Here is a 21,787-nt window from a genome sequence, read left to right as displayed (position 1 = left end):
AGGTTCCTATTGGATAACTTCATTCCTAACCCTATCCTTTCTAGTTTTCCCACTCATCCATCTTAGCCTTCGTATTTCTGCCACATTCATTTTCTGGACATGTTGTTTCTTGACTTCCCAACATTCTCTGCTATAGATGTAGAATTGAATTGAGTATGTATATATTATTTGAACTTGTGATTGTTTGTTTTTGTCTGTTACTACTTACTAAATTCTCTTTATGTTATAGGATTGTACAATCAGATCTTGTGACTTCGACACTGAGCAAACTTGTGTGTTACATTCACCTGAAAAGAGGATGGAACAAATTTCTTCTGACACGGAGGTCCATCTTGCATTGACACCTCTCCAACCAGTTGTATTTTTTGGTTTCCACAAACGGATGAGTGTAACAGGTTCTTATCTGGTTATTTCATTAGTTTCCATTTTTTTTGTGATTGATTACCCCTAGTGGTCGCTTCTAAATCTTGAACTGGTTGGACTGCATGAAGTTGTTGGAACTGTTGAAGGTGGAAGGGTACCAACAAAAATAAAGACAGATCTGAAAAAGCCTGTTGTCAATCTTGCTTGTCATCCTCGCTTACCTGTCCTGGTAAAAACACATTATTTTCATCCACTGAGAATTGAATGAGGACATCTATTGTTTAAAATGTTTTATCTTTTCCTGAGGGAGGCTCAATAAGATTTTTTTTGTCGGTTTCAGTATGTAGCATATGCTGAGGGTTTGATTCGAGCTTACAACATTCATACTTATGCTGTTCTTCATACACTACAACGTAAGATGGGGCCAATAAATTTCTGTAGATTAATTTATTGTCATTTTTGATTGGTAATGGATCATATTTTTTTGAAAAGGTGTATGATTTGTATTATAGGAGGAAGTGGATCCCTCGAATCAAAAGCTTTATAAAACAGCAGGGATAATCACTTAAACGTGGCCACTATATATAATCATTTATGTAAAAGTGGATATCTATTATATCACAAATTCCATCACCAATGAACTTCTGCCAATGATTACAAAAGCTCTGATAAGCGAACCCTACAAAGTCCTTATAGGATTTAGCCCAAAAAGTTATCAACTGTTCCATATTACCAATGAGCACTTCTCTAGGGGATTTTTTCCCTTTACAGATTCTGCTATTCGATTCCTGCCATATCACCCAACAGATGGCATAAGGGATCAACTTCCGTAAAATGACTCACCTTCTACTGAAGTCACTGGAGGGCCATGGTGTGATGAGTGTACTAATATCTTTTGGTAGTGCACAATGTTTGCCAAAAATCTGTAGAAAATGTACCCAACTACTGTAGCTGATACTACAGTGAATCAGTGCGTGTGAAACTGATTCTTCTTCCTGTCCTCAGAGATTGCATAGGTTGTCCACCGCCATTCCTTTTGACAGCAAGTGGTTAGTGGTAAGAATTCCATCCATAATCACAGTCCATGGAAAGAACACCACTTTAGGTGGTACCTTAGTTTTCCATATCCAGCACCATGCTACTTTTTTTTTTTTTGATAAATGAGTGATATTTTATTCAAAGGAAACACTGTGATGTTACAATACAGACTGCCCGAGGAGAGGCACGGGCTGGTACCTCTCCTCAACAACAACAGTGTACTACATCAGACTCAGAAGTGAAAGTTTACAGAGCTGCCCAGAATAAATGTTCCCTTGATACCCCTTGCTTAGCTAACCCATCCGCTATGGTATTAGCTGTTCTACCCACCCATTGAGAATTAACAGTCATGTTCCTTGAAAACCAATTAACTTTCCTCATAATGTCCCTGTAGCACCAAATAACTGAATCTGGATTTTTTAACCAATCCACAACAACTTTGGAGTCTCCTTCAATAAGCAAATTCTGAACTCCCAACTGATCTGCAATCTGAATACCTTGTACCGCCGCTAGAAGCTCAGCTCTAATAGAGTCTCCTATACCCATGGAGCCTGAGAATAAAGCTAAGATATTGCTGTCTTTATCTCTCAGCACCCCTCCTATCTCTGAAGGACCTGGATTTCCTTGGCTGCTACCAGCACCATGCTACTTTCATGCCTCTTGGCTCTATTAATTTGTTAAAGAACAGAAAATTCCCCTGACTGTTCTGCATTCCACCATAATTGATTTTCAGAAATTGGATGAAGATGAAACCTGTTAACTGTTTATCTATAAAAAAAACTGTTAACTGTTTCCAGCAACGATATCGGTTCTTGAATCTTCCAGTCCTGCAAGTTTCTTCTCAGTTTTGGGGTCCAAACTACTTGATCAGTGTGAATCTGATGGCAATCGTTATTAGGCTGTTTTCATGCATTGCCATGCTAAACATCTACTTGTGAGATTCACTCAAAGTCAAAGGTTCTTAATCACAGAATACATCCTTCCAGAATAGTATTCATTCTCCATTGTCAGATTTAAACTTGAAAAATCTTAAAAATTCATCCTTGACACTGATACAGCAACATCCCTACACACCTCCAATGGAGGAAAGGAGGAAATAAAAATCTCACGACCCAAATTTTGTACCAGATCCTGCAGCATACCCAGGAAGGGCAGACCTTCAATAGAACTTGACCTGATTAGATCCTTCCACTAGGGGCCATTGCTTGATGAAACGATAAAATATTGGGCTGAGTTGGTGGGCAAGCATGAAAATTTGTGATCTAGTCTGAGTGGCCACTTTGTGCAAAAATGCAGGAGGTTAGGTCCATATCCAGTCCACTCCTCCTGAAATCCTGGATAGCTGGGACAAACATTGGGTAATGCCCTTTTTAGCTCCTTCCTATGATTCCTCCTATGATGCCACATGTCTGTATACCCGAATTGGACACAGTATATAATTGATATGACAGTAAAGCACACATCATCATCAAAGCCTTGTCCAATCTATATAGGGTCGGCTACACGAATCCTGTTTCACCAGTCTGTTCTGTTTAGTACCATATCCATTGTTAAATTGTGGGCACTAAAATCATTTGTTATTGCTTCCATCCAAGTCCTTTTTGGTTTGCTCCTATCTATTCTAGCCCCTTCAACTTGTAACAAATCACTCTTTCTAGCAGATGCTGCAGATGATCTTCTATGCACGTGGCCAAACCCTCTCAATCTACTTACCTCATATTATCACCTATTGGAGCTACTCCTAGGTTCCTTCATATTAGTGCTATAATCGAGTTGAGTTGAGTTGAGTATTGGGCTACTTGAGCTTGACTCAAAAACTCAAAGCTTGAAACTTGACTTGAGCTTGACCGAGTTTCAAGTTTCCCTACTCGAACTCCACTTGAGTTGATTATGAATAAAATAAATTAATAATATTTGAAATGAAATATATTATGAAACTTGATTATAAATTTGTTTATTTGCATTATAAATATATTAATATAAAAGATTAATATTTATTTATATTATAAATGAAAATATATTAAAGATCATTAATAAAAAAAAATATATTAAAAAACAATATTTTATTATAAGCTTGATTAGGCTTGTAAGCCACTCGAGCTAGGTATGCGAAGCTCTGACTCAACTCGAACTTGATTTTCTTCAAGTCATGTTTGAGTGTTTAGTGAGTTGAGCTTGACAAGCTCATAAGTACCTTGGCTCACATACACCCCTACTTCATATGATTTTATTTCTAACCTCATTCTTCCTTACCACTCATCTATCTAAGCATTTGCACATGCATGTTTCTGCCACACTCTTTTTTTTGGATCAATTTTCCACACTCATTTTTTGGACATGCTTTTTCTTAACTGCCCAACACTACATAGCTGGCCTTACATCTTGCTCTAATTTTATGGGCAACATCCTCCTCAATCTCTCATTTGTTATGAATTATTGAGTCAAGGTAAAGGAAGAGGTTTTATTGAGTTATACCTTGGTCTACAATCCTAAGTTTACCCTGGTTTGCACTCCTATTACTATTAAACTCACATTGCATTTCCTTTTCTTTTTTTGATCAGTAAAAAGAATAAGCTTTCATTGATTGAGAAAACAGAATCACATTGCATTTCCATTTTAGTGCTACTTATTTTAAAACCTCTTATTTCTAATGCAGATATGATAGCATAATACAAAGTTAGGTTTGATGCAGATATGACAATATAGCACCGACACTTCTAAATATGTAAAATGGTATCGTCATCATGATCATCATCATCATCTAAGCCTTGTTCCAACCATATGGGGTTGTCTACATGAATCCTGTTTAAATATGTAAAATTGTATGTTTTGACAAATAATATTAAAGTGGTGCGTATTCTCATGCTCTAACCATGCAATCACCACTTGAAAACATCTTTCAACATCTATACTAGAGTGGCTTAACAAAAAGCTCAAATGTTGCTGGGAATTACATACAGGTGGAAGCCATGATCAGCCAATGGTTTGGCTGATACACTTGCAAGACAAGGACGGGTAAGGAGCAACTATATTGGGGAATGATAAAGGAAAGGAAGGGTGGGGAGCAGGTGCTGGCCAATGATAGGAGAGCATTGGCTTGTCTTACTTGTACAGTGTTTTTTTATATCATAATTAACAAATTTGACTCTTAATATAAAAAGAGAAGTGATAGAAGATTGGATTGAATGAAGTCTCCATTTCCTACTGATTCTGAATAGACCATTATTTTGTTATTGTTTAAAGGTTGGCCAGTTTTATGTAGTTTTTTCTAATACAAGATATTCATTTTTATTTCCTTTAATGCAGTTGATAATACAATTAAGCTTATTGGTGCTGGTGCTTTTGCTTTTCATCCAACCTTGGAGTGGATATTTGTTGGTGATAGACGGGGTACACTTCTGGCATGGGATGTATCGACTGAGAGGCCAAGCATGATTGGAATGTGAGTCGCCTATGATTAGCTTAAATGACTGTATTTTCTACTTCTTTTTGAGGCTGATATGAGTAAAGAAAAAAAATTATCTTCAGTTGTCCTTGTTATCATTCTTTGCTTGTTAGATATAGTACTCTTGTGTGTGCAAAGGTGGTGCCGTGGCTTCTCTTGAGGTGCCACTGTATAACCCTTGCAAACATTTTGGGAGGCCACTATTAGAATGGTGGCCCACCTCCTACTACCCCCAACTTTTACAAAGGTGCTTCAAAGTTCTATGAAGGGCCATATCCCCATTGGCTCCACTGGCTCTGCTTGTCTGTGCGTGTCTGTACTCTGTGGATGCGTCATCAGTTTTGGTCTAGAGGGAATGTGGAAGCTTCTAGGGAAAAAAACTGTCATATGTCAAACAAAAGTTCATTCAGAGCAAAGCTTCAAAAATGGTATGAAAATTGTTAGTGCTGTCTAATCATGCTGAGTTGGCATATGGAATGCCCTAGATTGGTCCAACAAATGGTTAAAACAAATTTCTGAACATGTGACTTACGTTGACCATTGGGAACCATAGTGTCATCTAGAGGCTGTATGGCCCTAGAAGTCTAGAACAAGGAGATATTACTTTGAGATAATGTACCTTTTGTCTACTTCTGATTCCTCAAGTCCAACAAGATGTGTCGTGACCAGGATTTTAAGATTGTGTGCTTGGGTTAGATGGCTGGTGCTGTTCACAGTCAGCCAGTATTCTGGTGCAGTTTCAGCAAGAAAACCAAGAAAAAATAAAGAGAAAACCAGAAGAAAGAAGAGAGGAAGGGAAGATAAGAGAAAAATGAGAAGAAAAAGGGAGCCAATCTAATCTGTTTCTGTTGCCCAGATTTATTATTTTATATGTATCTATCATAAAAGAGCTACACTGATATCTGCGCCCCTGCTGCTCAAACCACTACTTAACAAACAATAACAGCAGCTGAAAAAGGCCTAGAAAGACTAATAACAAGTAAATACAAAAAATAGTAATTAATATGGCAGGGACCACACTAATTTACTGAATTGTTGCTCCACACTCCCCCTCAAGTTGGGAATGGATATTGGTCATTCTCAACTTGCATAAATCTGTCTTGTAATTGCTTTGGTGAAGAGATCAGCAAGTTGCATATTGAAAGCAACATAAGGAAGGCAAATTTCTTGGGGTGCAACTCTTTCTCTAATAAAGCGTCGATCCACCTCAATATATTTGGTTCTATCGTGCTGTATTGGATTATGAGCAATATTAATAGTGGCCTGGTTATTACAATACAACATTAGTGGCCTTTTATATTCAACCTCTAACTCCTCAAGTAGTGATCTTAGTCATAACACTTCAGCCACCCTATTAGCTATAGATCTGTACTCTGCTTCAGCACTGGAGTGAGCAACAACATTTTGTTTCTTACTTCTCCAAGAAATAAGATTGCCCCCAACAAGGCACAGTACCCTGAGGTAGATCTCCTATCATCCACACATCCAACCCAATTTGCATAAGTGTACGCTTCTATCTTCATATGACCATTATTCTTGAAGAGTATACCTCTTCCTGGACACCTCTTTACTTCTCCAAGAAACAAGATTGCATATATTGATTGACAACACTAACAACATAACAAGTATTTGGGTGCGTTAGGTAGAGGTAGAGAAACTTTCTAACCAGCTGTTGAGGCATTGGTACATGGCTTTATCTTCAAGTGGTTCACCTCCTTCTACATTTATCTTATGGTTTGGCTCAATTGGTGTGTCTGCTAGTTTAACTCCCAATTTTCTAGTTTCTTCTAGAGATCAAGGGCATATTTCCTTTGGGATATGAAGATACCATGCTTTTTTTTTTGATCAATAACTCAGGAAATCAATTTCATTAGAATTAGAAAATTAGTACAACTAGAAGTTGTGAAGGAAACAAAGAGGACACCAGATGTCCAAACCCCAAAAAATTACATATATGCCCAAAACATTGATTGTTTAGGCTCCTTAGCCTTCTCAAGCCCAAAAGCAACAACTAAGAATTCTGTGGAAGCCACATCACTATACCTAGCTGGACCCGAGAATAGGGCACAAGTATTGCTTTCATCATCCCTGATAGCTCCTCCAATACCTACAAGGACTGGATTGCCCACATTGCTCCCATCAAAGTTCAATTCGAACCAACCACGGGTTGGAGACCCGATCACTGATACAACTTGTCTTCTAGAAGATGAATAAGCCCCCAAGCTTTGAAAAAGTCATCAATCTGAAAATCTGAGAACAAGCTCAAGGTCTTAAACCCAATGAGTCACTTGAAGGGTTATGGCCTTCAATTAGTGCTTCCTAGTTCTTTCCTTTTCCCTCGGAAATTCTAGAGTTTCTTTCCTCCTAGACTGTCCATACAATTGCTGCCCTCGTACATTTCCACATCAATCTACCTCTTTTAGTAGTGCACCTGCAAACAGAGGGGGAAAACAACCTTTCCAAGCTAACAGGAGAAAGCCACCTACAACGAAAAAGTGAGGCAAACCACTCCCATATAAAGCCAACAAAAGGACAGGAGATTAAAGGGTGAAAAACAGTCTCACCATTAACCTTGCACAAGCTGCACCAGTTGGGGGACAAGCTCCAGTTTGGCCTTTTTCTTTGAAGCCTATTACAAGTATTAATACAACCATGAAACCACCTCCCAACAGAAGGCACTCACTCTAGGGGGAATGGGAGGACACCAAATTTCCTTCACAGGGAAAGATGGGGAAGGGGAGGGAGAAGAAGCAACAAGGGAGTTGAAAAAGGATTTGCAAGTGAATCCCTCGGTCGAGTTAAGGTTCTAAACCCTACTGTCCACACTCCATCCCCAAGAACCACAAAGTTCAACAAGGAGAGTAGACCAAAAGCAAGGGGAACTTCAGACTCTCTTAGATTCCTAAAAAAACCCAAGTTTCAGTTTAGATCAGAAGGAGATGGAGGGGAACAAAAGAAGTCAGCCACCGGCTTGCCTTTAAAGATGGAAATATCATCAAGAGAAGACTTCCAATAAAGGGGTTTCCCCAACCCAGACATCCTCCCAAAACCTAATATTTTGACCCGAGACCAAGTCATACCTGATGTGATTGAGGAAGGCAAGAAGATAATTATGGATGGCTTTCCATGGAGAAGCCAAGGAAGCTCTATGAAGACAATCAGCATCCTGTCCGTTGTTTGACAGCCCATGAATGCTTGCTATCACTTTGTGCCAAAGTCTATCACTCTCCCTCGGAAGCCTCTAGAGCCATTTGCTCAATAAGTCCCAATTTTCTAATCTAATATTCCCAACCCCCAACCCCCAACCCTCTGCCTTTGACTTTGACACCTTTTCCTACCTAATTAAGTGATCTTTCTTTCCTTCCCCGGGTTCCCACAAAAAATCCCTCATGATCTTTTCCAACTTTCTTACAATAACCCGTGGTATCCTAAAGCCAACATAAAATAGATAGGAAGGTTCGCTAAAGTAGACTTGATCAGAGTTATCCTCCCTGCTAACGATATATAATTCCTCTTCCAGCTAGCAAGCTTCTTTTCAAATCTTTCCACCAATGGGTTCCAAAAACTAAGATTTGGGGATTGTCACCAAGAGGGAGCCCTAAGTACTTGATTGGTCAATTGCCTTTCTTACAGCCTAAAAAACTTTCCATCTCCCCCAACAAATCTTCATACACATTAACTGCAGCTAAAACACTTTTATTCCAATTAATCCTTAGATTGGAGACCCTCTCAAAGAGATTCACTACCAGCTTCAAGTTTACAACTCCAGTTCTGTTGTCCCCCTCACAGAAGGCTAGAATATCATCTGCAAATTGTAGGCGAGTTACCTGAATCCTACCCCTTCCAATTGATCAGCCCTTAAAGAGCTGCATGTTATTAGCTCTTATGATCAACTTGCTAATCACCTCGACTACCAGGGTGAAAAGGAAGGGAGACAATGGATCACCTTGTCTGAGGCCTCTACATCCTTTAAAGAAATCCACTACTGACCCATTGACAAATTGAATAATGAGTAGACTGCAAACACCTTTTGATCTATTTGCACCAAAGCTCTCCAAACTCACAGCTTCTCATGATCTTGATTAAAGACTCCCAGTCCTCGAGATCATAAGCTTTTTCCACATCTAATTTCACTGCCACTCCTTTCTTCCTTATTCTTTTATGGGCCTTAACACACTCATTGGCAATTAGGATCTGATCTGCGATTTTGCCTATCTTGAACAAAAGCCCCTTGAAACTGAAAAATGAGTGAGGGAAGAACCTTCTTGACTCTAAGGGACAAAACCTTAGCAATTATCTTATATATGCTCGTGACCAGGTTGATTGGACGAAAATCCTTGGGATGGGCAACACCAACTTTCTTGGGAACCAAAGCCATAAAAGTTGAGTTCATTACCGGGCTAATGTTGCCCCTCCTATGGAATTCCTTGAAAACTATGATAAAATCATCTTTGATTATCTCCCAACAATCTTGGTAGAAAGCCATTGTAAAGCCATCGGGCCCTGGAGCTTTAGATCTGTCCATTGAAAAAATTGCTTCCTTGATTTCTTCCTCTTCAAACATTTTCTCTAGGATCTCTACTTGACCATTCCTTAGAATCTCCCAATCAAGACCTTCAATTGACTAACTCTCATTAAGTGGTCTACGAAAGATTGACCTAACATGATTTGCAAAGGTCCCGACTATCTCAGTGTGATCAGTAATCTTAGTCTCCCCCAAGATTAAGGAAGCAATTAGGCTTTTCCTCCTGCCATTTTTATGGCATGAAAAAATCTCGTATTATCATCACCTTCTGTGATCCATTTCTCCTTGGACTTCTGTTTCCAACAAATTTCCCCTCTGAGAAGAGTAACGTCTAGTTCCTTCTTCATAGACCACCGCAAATCTCTATCACTATCTGATAGGGGCCCCTCAATCTCCTTTTTATCATTCCCCTCAATTTGAGAAAACAAACTAGCTTTCTTTTCCTCTAGTCTCCCAAAGGTCAATTTGTTCCACTCTTTTATTCTTTCTTTGAGCAGCTGCAAATTTTTAAGAACTTTTGGCCTTCCCAAATAGGTGGCTGAATTGGAATATCCTACCACTCCTTAACTTTGGCTTTGAACTCTGGATGGGTAATTCACATTTTTTCAACCTAAAGGGGGATGAGCCTCCACCAAATCTCTTCTGAAACAAGCAAACCGGCCAATGATCTGAGGTAACTCTAGGCAATGTTCTTCCCTACAAATTTGTCCATGCTTAGCTTTGGCCACTTCAATTCCTAGAAAATATCTCAAATCCCCATATCATTTACCTTAAACTCCTTACTAAGTAACTTCTTGAGAGAATTAATCTCATTATTGTTACTGCCTGTCAACACAATATCATCAACATAGGAGAGTTAAATCTGAACCTGTTCTCTTGAAAAAGAGAGTGTGATCAGATTGGGCTTGTACGTAGCCAAATTTCTCCAAGGTATGTCTAAACCTATAAAACCATGCCCTTGGAGACTGTTTCAAACCATACAAGGTCTAAACCTATAGAAGCCTAGGGGCAACTCTATATATACTTCTTCTTGTAGATTACCATTTAGGAAAGCATTTTTAACATCCATCTAGAACAACGACCATGAAAAGTTTGCAGCAAGAGACAACAACACTTTGATTGTATTCATTTTGGAAACTAGTGCAAAGGTTTCTACATAATCCATAAGTCTGTGTGTATCCCTTAGCAACCATTCGGGCTTTGTATCTTTTAATTTGAGCTATCTACATTGTACTTCATTGTAAATATCCACCTGCGCCCAATCGGTTTCTTCCCTCTTGGTTGATCTACTAGCTCCCAAGTATCATTTTTGATCAGTGCATCCATCTCAACTTTCATTGCTTCCTGCCACTCAATTATTGTTAGGTCTTCCTGTACAGTTTTGGGAATGGGTACAACAACAATGGACACCAAAAAGGATTTATATGATGGTGAGAGATAGTCATAAGAAAGAAACTGAGAGATGGAATGGGTAGCAGATGAGGTGCAACAAGACTAGAAGTGGCCTGAATCTGGCGGTGGTAGGCATATCATCTGCAGTTGCTGTGGGTATAGAGGGTGAAATACCTGAATCTGGTGCTGTAGAGGAGACTAGAAGTGGCCTGGACTACTCATTACTGGAACCAACCTGCCTCCACCATCATTTGTGAAACACTCTCAACTCCCTACACTTTTGACAACCCCCCCTCACTACACTCCCCTTCATTGACAGGAAAAGGCTATGGAACTTCCTGAGCAAAAACACCCTGCTCACCTCTCTCCCCCTGAGATGAAATACTGGAGTAATAAGTGACATCGTCAAAGAAGGCTCCAACTTCACACTCTAATTGAGTTAAGGCAGCTCTGACTACAGCTAATGCATCTAAGGATGTGGATTTTGTAGTAGAGGAAGATGCACAATCAGTAGTAACTGCTGCATTGGCATTCCCCTTCTTATTCTTGAATCTTGCTGGAATAAGACGAGGATACAACTTCCAACAAGTGTCTTTAGTGTGCTTTGGCTTCCTACAAAAATCGCACATCATCTCCCTCTTGTCTTCCGGCTTCCCTTTTCATTACCCTCTCCTCACCAACAGGCTTTGATTTCACTGCTGCCAAGTCTTATTCCATGGGTGGGATCTCTTACATGACTTTCCTTCTACTCTCTTCATTGTATATTAGTGAATAGGCCTGAGACAAAGTGGCACTGTCCCTAGTGAGTAATTGTTGCCTTACAATATCATAATCTGAATTCAGTCTAGCAAGAAATTCAAACACCCTGTTTGTTTCAACCAACTTCCTATATGTTGTTGCATCCTTTTGGCTTTCCCATTTAATTGTCTCCAAGTGATCAATCTCATGCCTCAGAGATTTCAAGGTAGATAAGTAAACCGACACAGATTTCTCCCCCTGTTTAAGGTTATTCACTTCACTTTTCAGCTCATATGTCCTAGCAACATTCAAGGGTTGTGAGTATGCTTCCTTCATATTCTCCTAGATTTCCTTAGCAATCTTCACCCATAAGTAATTTTTACTAATGTGTGGCTGCATAGACTTGCGCAACAAAGTCATAACTAGATAGTTTCCTAAACCCATTTAATATAAGTTGGGTCTTCCTTTGCTGGTTGATTACTGTCTCCAGTTACATATCCAAGCTTCCCCCTTCCCCCAACAGCCATCATAGCCGATTGGGCCCATTCCAGGTAATTTGTGCCATCAAATTTAACAGTAGTAATTTGAAAGGTGTTATCTGACATGCTCATTGATCCTTCTCCAAAGGATTTCGGTTCCTTGCCAACTGTCGCCATACTAATCACTCCACCAAGATCTCACAGATACTTAAGAAGGTGACTGAAACAGAGCTTGTGCGGCAATCCAGTACAAACTACAGGTCTGAAATATTCCCTTAATAGTCCAGTAGAAAAACCAAAAACAGTAGAAGTAATTGGGATAAGCCAAAGCCCTAGAACTGACCTGTTCTCAGTAGAAAACCTAGACCAGCCTAGAGAAAGCAAAAAAAGACTCAGCTGCTCCTTCCAGAAGAGCCCAATCATTTCCTACAAGCTGTCAATCTCAGAAAAGAACTATTTCTACTCAGAAACCACCGAGTGCCAGTACCAATTGGAGGTTTAGCCCCTAAACCTTAATCTGATCCATACCTATAAAAAAACCATTAATCTGATCCAAAGACCTCTGACTCTTCCTGGTTATTGGTGATCTCCAAGATTGCAGATCTTGAGCAGCAAAAAATTCTCCAACAAGCCTCCAAGAATCAGGCAAAACAGACTGAAATATCCATCCCTAGTATATCCTCATGTAGCCTGCTGGAACAAGCCTACATGGGAACCCTAGCAGGCCCTAAACCTTGCTCTGATACCAAGATGGCTGGTGCTGTTCACAGTTGGCCAGTATTCTGGTAAAGTTTCAGCAAGAAAACCAAGAAAAAATAAAGAGAAAACCAGAAGAAAGAAGAGAGGAAGAGAAGAGAAGATAAGAAGAGTGAGAAGAGAAAGGGAGCAGATAATCTGTTTCTGCCACCCAGATTTCTTATTTATATGTTTCTATCATAAAAGAACTACAATGACATCAATGCCACTGCCACCCAAATCACTACTTAACAGACAATAACAGAAGCTAAAAGGGGCCCAGAAAAACTAATAACAAGGCCCAATGCAGACTAATAACAAGTAAATAAAAAAATAGTAACTGATATGGCAGGGACCACACTAATTTATTGAACTGTTTCTCCACAGAAATTTTAAATGCTGTTGATTTTGAACTTTTAATTATATTGGGAAATGCTTGAGATGCTTTAGTAGTGGATTTTGTCTGGAGCTGGATTGTTGTCTGAGAAATGGTCTCTGTAGGAACCTCTCCCTCCCTTTTAATACAAATACCATTTATGTAAAAACGGAGATTTGATCAACCTTGAGGCTTCCATATATCATGTGCCCTTGGAGTTTGTGGTATTTTGTGTAACTGTATGCTTATTATATGTGATGAATATGGGGTATAAATATGGCCATTATGATGGTCTAGGTGAGTGTATGAAGTAATCCTGTTTGGAGGAATTATTGGTTTTGGTTTCTTAAAGGGTTCAGAGCGTATGTGTACTCTTTTCCAAGTTCTTAATCTTCTGAAATTTACATTATGGCCAAGGGACAATCTTCTAATCCCTTCTTTAATCATTTTATGTGTTTCCTTTGCTTTGTTACGCTTTTCTCTGTTTGTGTTCTTTTAGTTGACATTTTTACTGTATATTCAGTACACAGGTGGGCTCCCAGCCAATCACCTCAGTTGCATGGCTTCCTATGCTCCAGTTGCTTGTCACTCTTTCCAAGGATGGAGCTCTTCAAGTGTGGAAAACACGAGTTATAGTTAATCCAAATAGGCCTCCTATGCAAGCAAATTTTTTTGAGCCTGCTGGTTAGCTTCTTCTTCCTGCCAAATATAGTCAGCCTCTTTTGTTTTTATTCTTCAGAAGGAAATGATGATTTTGACATGGTGGTTGTGCTGATTGTTTTCTGACTGTTAGTGGCTTTATTTTTTTTACTTGCTTCTTGTTATTAGTAGATTTGATCTGGCCTTATTTGTATTCTAGGCTCGTTTTCCGTCTTGTGCTTTCTTTCATTTTTTGTATATTGATTTCTTCTTTTCATGTTTGTTCTGTCTTTTCCCTTTTTTGGTGTTTTTCAATTTTGATTTGATGATGTCCTAGTTATGGTCAGCAACATGTTTGGTCCAAGATGCTGAATCTCACTTAGATCAGTTGTTTTGATGGAATGTAGATTAATGCTATCCAACCTTTTTGATGCCCTCAGAGGCATTTACATACTCTCAGTTCAGATGTGAGTGATCCTAGGTTAGAATGATATAAGCGTTTCTTTTTTCCATCCTGGTGTCATGGTCAACTGTTTCCCAAAGTCTTGTCACGTGTGGGTTGTGCTAACTCTCTTTCTAGCCCGAGCCCTGATGAAGCCTCCTTTTTGGCACTTCCCTAAAGCCCTTCAAGTGTACAAGTGAAAGAGAAAGCAATCAGGTTAGAGAGAAGCTAAAACCACAATGTGCTACAGCTATCAAATCCAACAAAACGAAGCCTATCATCAGAATACAAGTCCAATATGAACCAGAAAGCAGGAGCAAAAACCAATTGATGGGCAGACACAAGGTAAAATCCTCCCATTATCTTGATGCTTCCCCTCAAATATCATTTTAATGCAGAAAAAGGGATGCAAAGGGGAAGGACAATGTGGAGAGGACTAAGGGTTGTAGTATGTTGGACTCTTTGGGAAGAAAGAAACTCCAGGATTTTCTCAGAAGCTCAGAGGAGTAGCAGATCTGAGGGCTATCATACATATTAGGGCGGTACAGTGGCTGAAATCTTTGGAGCTTTTCACAGATTACACTGTGGATGGCATGTTGAGGAAGTGGGGAGAAATTACAATTTGCACACAGACCAAATCAGTAATGAGTGTGGCTTGGACCCCTCCACCTGGTGGATTCCTGAAATTAAACTTTGATGGGTGTAGTAGGGGAAATCCGGGACAGTCGGGGATTGAGGTGTTTTTAGGGATGAAAATGGGGTCATTTCTGCCATGTTCTCAGGCCCAATTGGAGTGGGTGGCTCTCTTAGAGCTGAGATCTTTGCAGTTATGGAAGGAGTCCAGAAAGCTAAGGAGTTGAACATCAGGAAACTCATAATTGAAGGGGATTCAGAGGTGGTGATAGGGTGACTGATTAAAGATCACAATGGCTTATGGAAGTACAATAATGAGAGGAGGAAATTCAAGTGGCTGGTGCGGGAGATGGAAGTTAAGACATGTTGGGTTAAAAGATCGGCTAATTCCCTAGCTGACGGTTTAGCTAAACAAGGGGCAGAAAGGGATTCACTGTTTTGGGTTAAGCTGTAACTTTAGTGTTTTTTTCTTTCTTTTTTTCCTTTTCTTGAGGTTCTTTGCTGCTCTTGGAAGATAAGTGTGTTTGTCTTCCTCTTGTAAATCTTCTATTGATGATTTAATGAAAGTGTTATTGATCAAAAAAAAAAAAAAAAACACAACCATTGCCTTCTTGCTCCCTGATGCCAAGGCATTTGGTGGGCTGAAAGTTTACAGCCACAAGAAGGAAAGAAACTCAAACCATACCAAAGTCCAAACTCATAACCAAGACCAAACCCGTAATTTGACCCATACCTATATCCAACCCCATGTTTTTTATCCGTTCCCAATTATGGATCCATATCCCACATTCCTATTTCTAGCCCATATTACTCAAAATCCAAGTCCATGGCCAGCCAAACCATTAATTTGGAGCATGGACTGGGAATTAGTGCAAGTTTAATGAACCTTGGTGTTGAAGTTTCTTGGAATTAAAGGCAGCATAGTCAACAGTCATCTTGAAGATTGGGAATAAAGAAAGCATATGGAAGATCAACAATCATCTTGAAGTCTTGGTCACCAAGAAATGCATGAGGAGTTAAAGTTGCAGATTTTTTTAGTAGAATTAATTAGAGGATAGCAATTAGGATGTAATGCTAGTTTCCTTCCCTAGTAAGGAAGCTTGCCACTATAAAGGGATGTACTAAATACTAGTCTGTTTCAGTAGTGAATGAATTTAGTATTATCTTGAGCATTTTGTGCCTTTGTGGCGTGATTACATCATTTTCTTAGAGTTGTGACTCTAACTGATTGGTGTGACTCCAATCTGGAATTAGAGTTCTAAGGTGAGACTCCAAAGGCTCTAAGTCAAGGCTGTGTGATTCAGCCCACTACTCTCTCTCAGCATCCTTTCACACATAGTTTTCAAGGTGCCATGGTGACGCTAGGTAACAAGGGGGGCACCTTGTCGCCTAGTTGTCTAGGCGATGAATTTTTTAAGTAAAAATCATATATCTTAGGGTATTCCCTAGATTCCATAGCAACTAGCAACCATATTTCCTTAATAATTATCCATATTTTTCATAAGAAAAGTATAAATTTCATGTTAAAATATAGAAAATCAACATATTCATGAGAAGAAAAAGAAGAAAAGAAAATTAAAAAAATATGGGGCTGAACCTCTATTTTTGTTATATTAAAAAGAAACTAGTATATAAACACACAAAATAAAAGGACTGTGGGGTAACCCAGTACCCCCAAGGGTAGAAGCTTTTGCATGACTGGTGGTGCATGACAGTATTCTAACTTCTGACCACCTGAAATCCAGAGGTTTACAGCTAGCAAACTGCTGTTATATGTGCAACCAGGAGGAACAAACAGTCTTTCATCTGTTCTTCTCATAGTGTGGCAAACTTCATTTGGAAGTTTTTCTCCTTCCTGTTCAGAGTGAATGCCTTTCATCCTTCGGTTCCAGCAGAGATATTCTCCAAATGGCCAAAAATCAGAGGAAGCAGGAAAGTTAAAATCTTGTGGAGCTGTATTCCTTTCGCAGCATGCTGGTCCATCTGGAAAGAGAGAAACAGAAGGGTTTTTGAGGGCAAGTCAAAAAGTATTGAATACCTGGTATCAGGAGTGGGCAATTTGATTGCAACTTGGGCTCTTAGTCTTCCAGATTTTGATCAAGTGAATAAGACTGATCTGTTAGAGAATTTCTGGAGCACTCTTGATTTGCATCCTTGTAACAGTGATTCCTTTTCAGTTTGATATCTGATACGTATTTGGTTTGTCAACTTGACAACCATCATTTTGAGATGTACTGCCTTTTTTCAGTATAATGAAACTTCCTTTTTATCCTTAACACACACACACACACAAAATGAACATTTTAGTTTAAAAATAAAAAGAAACTAGTATATAAACACACAAAATGAATATTTTAGTTTAATAATATGTATTTTATAGTTATAGTCTCAAAAATTAAGAATATAAAAGTATTTTACAACACCATGTACAAATCTGCTTGGTGATTAGGCAAGGCAACCCTCTAAGGGCACCTTGCCACCTAGGCATCACCTAGACAACATGGTTTCACATATCCACCATTCTCAAGTTGCATAGTTGGGTTTTGAGCCATTCTGCATTGTGCCTGGAGCAAGCCATAAAATGAAAATCTCATAAAGACTATTAGCCATTAGGCTAGGTCATCTAAACAGCTTACAGAAATAGGACCACGGGAAATCTTCCACTTTATACTTAATAAATGGATGAAAAGCATCCTCTTCAGACTTGTGGTACAAGAGTATAGGCTAGCCAATCAGAGAACTTATGATTTCAGGAAATTAATAGTAATAATACTATTGATGTAGGATTGCTTGCTTTGATACCAGCTGATTTAGGATGCAAATGAGCAAGGGATGAGTTTAGGAGGGTTAGAAAGTGATTCTTGGACTAAAGACAGGTATTGGTTAGGTTAGAAAAGGTCTTGCGGCTTCATTGTAAGAATTATAGGTTTGTCCCAAAATTGTGAAAACTTTCAATCGGAAAGTGGATCTAGGGTTAGAATTTTTCATTGAAAATTTGTGTTGATTTGTCCTAGATAAATGAAAGTAGCAACCAAGTTTGGCGTGGTTCATAGTACATGTTGCACAATAGGGCGGAAGTTCTTGGATGTGGAGAAAACTCAAAAAATCATGGAATCTAGCATTCTAGGTGGAATTTTGGGATGATATTTCGAGGGATGAAAGGGTGTAAGTATATATGGGGGGCATCCAAATATTGGATGGATCAGAAGTTGTTTGACACAAATAGATGAAAATGCTAGAAAGGGAAACATTTTAGTTTTTGATGAAAATAAAGGAAAACTCACCTAAATCTATTCCAGTACTCTGAGGATATTTAATTCTTTTTTGATAAATGAGTTAAATTTTATTAAGTTTGAAAGTATAAGCATTACAAGTGTCCCTTAGAGAGGCATGCACTGCTACCTCTCTGTAAATAAAACAGAAAAAATTACAAGTGAGCCCAAAACAAAGACTGTCTATTCACCCCTTGCTTAGCAAAAGCATCCGCTAACCCATTAGCTGATCTCCTCACCCATTGAATTCTCAAGATCATATTCTTAGTGATCCATAAGAATTTTTTTCTCACCCCTGTAGCACCATATTACAGATTCTGGATCCTTTAACCAACCCACCACCAATTTTGAATCTTCTTCAATCACCAAATTGGTTATATTCACATTAGCAATTTGTGCTCCTTGTAGGGCTGCAGACAATTCTTCTTTGATAGAGTCCCCAATCCTCACTGGGCCAGAAAACAAGGCTATCAGTTTGCCTTCCAAGTCTCTCACAACCCCTCCTATACCAGTAGGTCCCTGGATTCCCTCTACTACTCCCATCAAAATTCAATTTCACATAGTCTTCAGGTGGAGGTAGCCATACGGCATTTATTCTTTCCTTCTTGAAGAACTTCTGGCAACTACTCCCCAATTTCTCCATATATATATTTTGATCAATAACAATAGCTTTATTAAGAAACAAAGCCAAGATGGGAACAGGGAGAGATAAGCTCTCTTAGCTCTCTAATAAAAGGTACAGACAAACCTAAAGACAAGGAAATTAGCAACTACAATTGAGCCCAAAACATTGCATCCCTATTCACCCCTTGCTTTTTTTTTTTTGAAGAATAAAAGGAAAATTTATAAAAGAAAAGAAAAACTACAGCAGAAAAACTACAACAGGCCTAAGAAATCACCTTACAAGCAAATGAAAAAACCAACAAACTCCAAATAAAGATCACCCTACACAATCCCCATTAAAACAAGAGCAACCACCCAACTCTAACCAAAAGCAAAACCTTTCTAGCTGCCCTCATTAATCTTCATCTGTAAGCTCATCCTCTTGATTTGAAAATTCCTCGTCCCAGTCCTTGCTCCCTTTCAATTGCACTTTTTTTATTCATTTTCTCTTCCTTTTTTTTTTTTTTTTTCTTTCAAATTCTTCAAAATCCCTCCTAGCAAATTCCTCCCCACCCCAGAAGAACAAACCCAAGCTTTTCCCAATTGTGACCTCCCTATCAACTAATTTTTGGCTTGTCACCTTGCCTGAATCTTCATTAGCGACTTCATTCTCCTGTATTAACGTGTCACACCAGTTTCAGATTCGGCATCAATCACCTTATTTACCTGTTGTTCCTTCAATGAAAGGAGGGTCTGTGATTGAGCTTGCGCTGATATCCCCCTGTGTTCAGTGCCCATTGCCCCATTATCGCTCACCCTTTTCCTTCTGTAAACCCCATTTATATTTTTTTGTAGGTCCTACCCCTGCCAGGCCGAGTTTTAGTCTAGAAAAAGTCTGTCACATGAACTATATTGTGGGTTCTCATAATACACAATTTCTTGTCGACTATCCCACAATTCTGATCCTCCTCTTCTATTTTGTTCCCTCGACCCAGATCTACACCCAACCTTCCAATCTCCACCTCCTCGTAAAGCAGGCCATCTTTGTTCTGACTTTCAGCCTTTCCACCAGAAGAGTCATTATCAACTAAGCCTTCCTCTCCTCCGACCTTACCTCCATCGTTGCCTTCATTTTCTGGCTTGGCACTGATACTAACATTCTTTTTCCAAACCGTCGTCTCCCCTTTTTCCAGTTTCTCCAATTTAGCAAACTCTTGCTCTTCCGAGCTCAGAACAGCTGGACAACCCAAATCACGCCTATCCTCTGAAATTATCATATTCATTGTCCTGGAATCAGAGGGAACATAACTTTTGTCGAATCCCTTCTTGACCTGAGGGTAACTTCCGGCATCGCCAGACACTGGCGAATGAGAACAGTCAATGAAAAGTCTCTTTTGTACCTTCAACGAACCTTTTCTTGCCGAATTCGTCTAACCTGGCAATCACCCAGATCCACCTCTCTTCCTTTCTTTTTCTAATCTCAGCCAAGATATTCCTTCTTATCACTCCCTTTCTTTTCAATTTTGATTTTTTGGGCCTTAGAAACTTCCTCTTGTCTTCTTTTCTATCCCTGGACTGAGTTTCTTTCCTGCCATTTTGCACATCATTCTCCGCATCTTGAGTGCCAGGTGAAGACTCCAGGCCAGATTTCTTGTTTTCCAAAGCCGCACGATGATTTGCATCACCAATCTTATCATCATCCTTGGGTTGTTGTGGAGATGGTTCTGCAATTGCTAACTCCGACACACTGGAGATCCTACCTTGAGTTGAAGAAGGGGAGTTAACTCCCCTTTGCGAGCCATCGAATACCTCTCCATACAAGTCACGTGACTTGTAACTTGTCCCAGAGAAGAGACTGGAACACCCTCAAAATATTGACCCGGTTCAGGTCCTCTCTGGTTTAGAAAGCCTTGTGGACCCAAAAATTAGCTGATGTGGCTCTGCCCTTAATAATCTCCGCAAAAGATTTTTCGCCTACCCTTTGATCTCTGAATTCCAATGAATTTGAACCAGAATCATTCTTATCCAGAGACTTACCGACTGACCCTCGTGGAGTCTCTTCATCTTCGTCCAACACCTGGGTAATAGCCAATGACTTTTGGTAAAATCTCTCTTTTCCACATGTAACCCAGCCATCGAAGATGTCAACATCTTCCTTAGAAACTTTCCTCCAACGAGACGTTTCAGCTTCAAACAGTACCCAAACTTTGAGCCAAAAGCCATTAATGAGCAGCTCTAAGCATCTGAGGACTTCTACAGGTTTCAGACCCTCGACTCTTACTTTTGTGGCATGAAGGTCTTGGGGATTGAGCGCCGTCAACACTCCACCCATGGCTTGGATCCACTTAACCAGAGTATCTTCATTCCAGTAGTTGAAGGGAAGCCCTACTAACTGAAGCTTGAGAAGACTTTCTGAGATTTGATTCTGATTACAGGATGCAAACCAGTTCTTTACCCTTACCCTTCCATCTGGAGTTTCCATAGTCTCAGCGCTTGGAATCACTACTTCACCAGCTCCGAATAACATGGCCTTTGAGTCATTGAAGGGTCTACAGTTTACAGTACCTTTTATATTTTTTTGATAAATATAAATAAAAGTTGGGGTGCAACACACAGTACCTTTTATATTTGTTGAAATAATTTAGTTATTTGTGTTAGGGCCTGTTTGGCTAGTTAAAACGTTTTTTATTTCTGTTATTGTACTCACTTACAGCAGGGGCACAAGGGTCTTTTCCCTTCTTATTTCTGTCGCCCTATATAATATAATAAAAGCTGGCGCCGTCAGTACTGTTCCTTTCTTCCTTCTCCTTTCTCTCTTCTTTCCTTCTCTTCTCTACTTCCTCATATTTCAATCGGATTTATTGTCAAGATGGTATCAGAGCAAGGCTGTTGAATCTGGGCGACCAAGTTTTTTTTCTTCAAGTTGCTGAATCTGGGTGGAACAAAGGACTGAATCTGGGCTGATCAAATCAGATCTGCAACTGGTAACCCTAAAGTTTTCTTCTTTTATTTCTTTCCTTGGTCGTGTACCAAGTGGAGAACAAATGAATCCAAACCACTGAATGTCCGCAGACTTTTGTGAGGGTTATATCTTTTATTTGTTGGAT

The 21,787-nt window shown here is 39.4% G+C and overlaps 1 protein-coding gene across 2 annotated transcripts in view; it reads left to right on the top strand.

Annotated features, from left to right (window-relative positions):
• LOC104605601 (uncharacterized) overlaps window positions 1–21,787 on the top strand; it is a 79,955-nt gene that overhangs the window by 6,736 nt on the left and 51,432 nt on the right. For both annotated transcript variants that reach the window (XM_010270438.3, XM_010270434.3), the window contains exons 3-7: window positions 230–395; window positions 492–592; window positions 704–776; window positions 4,708–4,843; window positions 13,615–13,775. In XM_010270438.3, coding sequence (XP_010268740.1) covers window positions 230–395; window positions 492–592; window positions 704–776; window positions 4,708–4,843; window positions 13,615–13,775 — 637 coding nt within the window. The remainder of the gene's footprint in view (window positions 1–229; window positions 396–491; window positions 593–703; window positions 777–4,707; window positions 4,844–13,614; window positions 13,776–21,787) is intronic.

The sequence above is a fragment of the Nelumbo nucifera genome, chromosome 5 (assembly GCF_055504915.1).
Source record: "Nelumbo nucifera cultivar China Antique chromosome 5, China Antique-T2T, whole genome shotgun sequence".
Taxonomy (NCBI): domain Eukaryota; kingdom Viridiplantae; phylum Streptophyta; class Magnoliopsida; order Proteales; family Nelumbonaceae; genus Nelumbo; species Nelumbo nucifera.
This window is presented reverse-complemented; position numbering and strand designations above follow the sequence as displayed.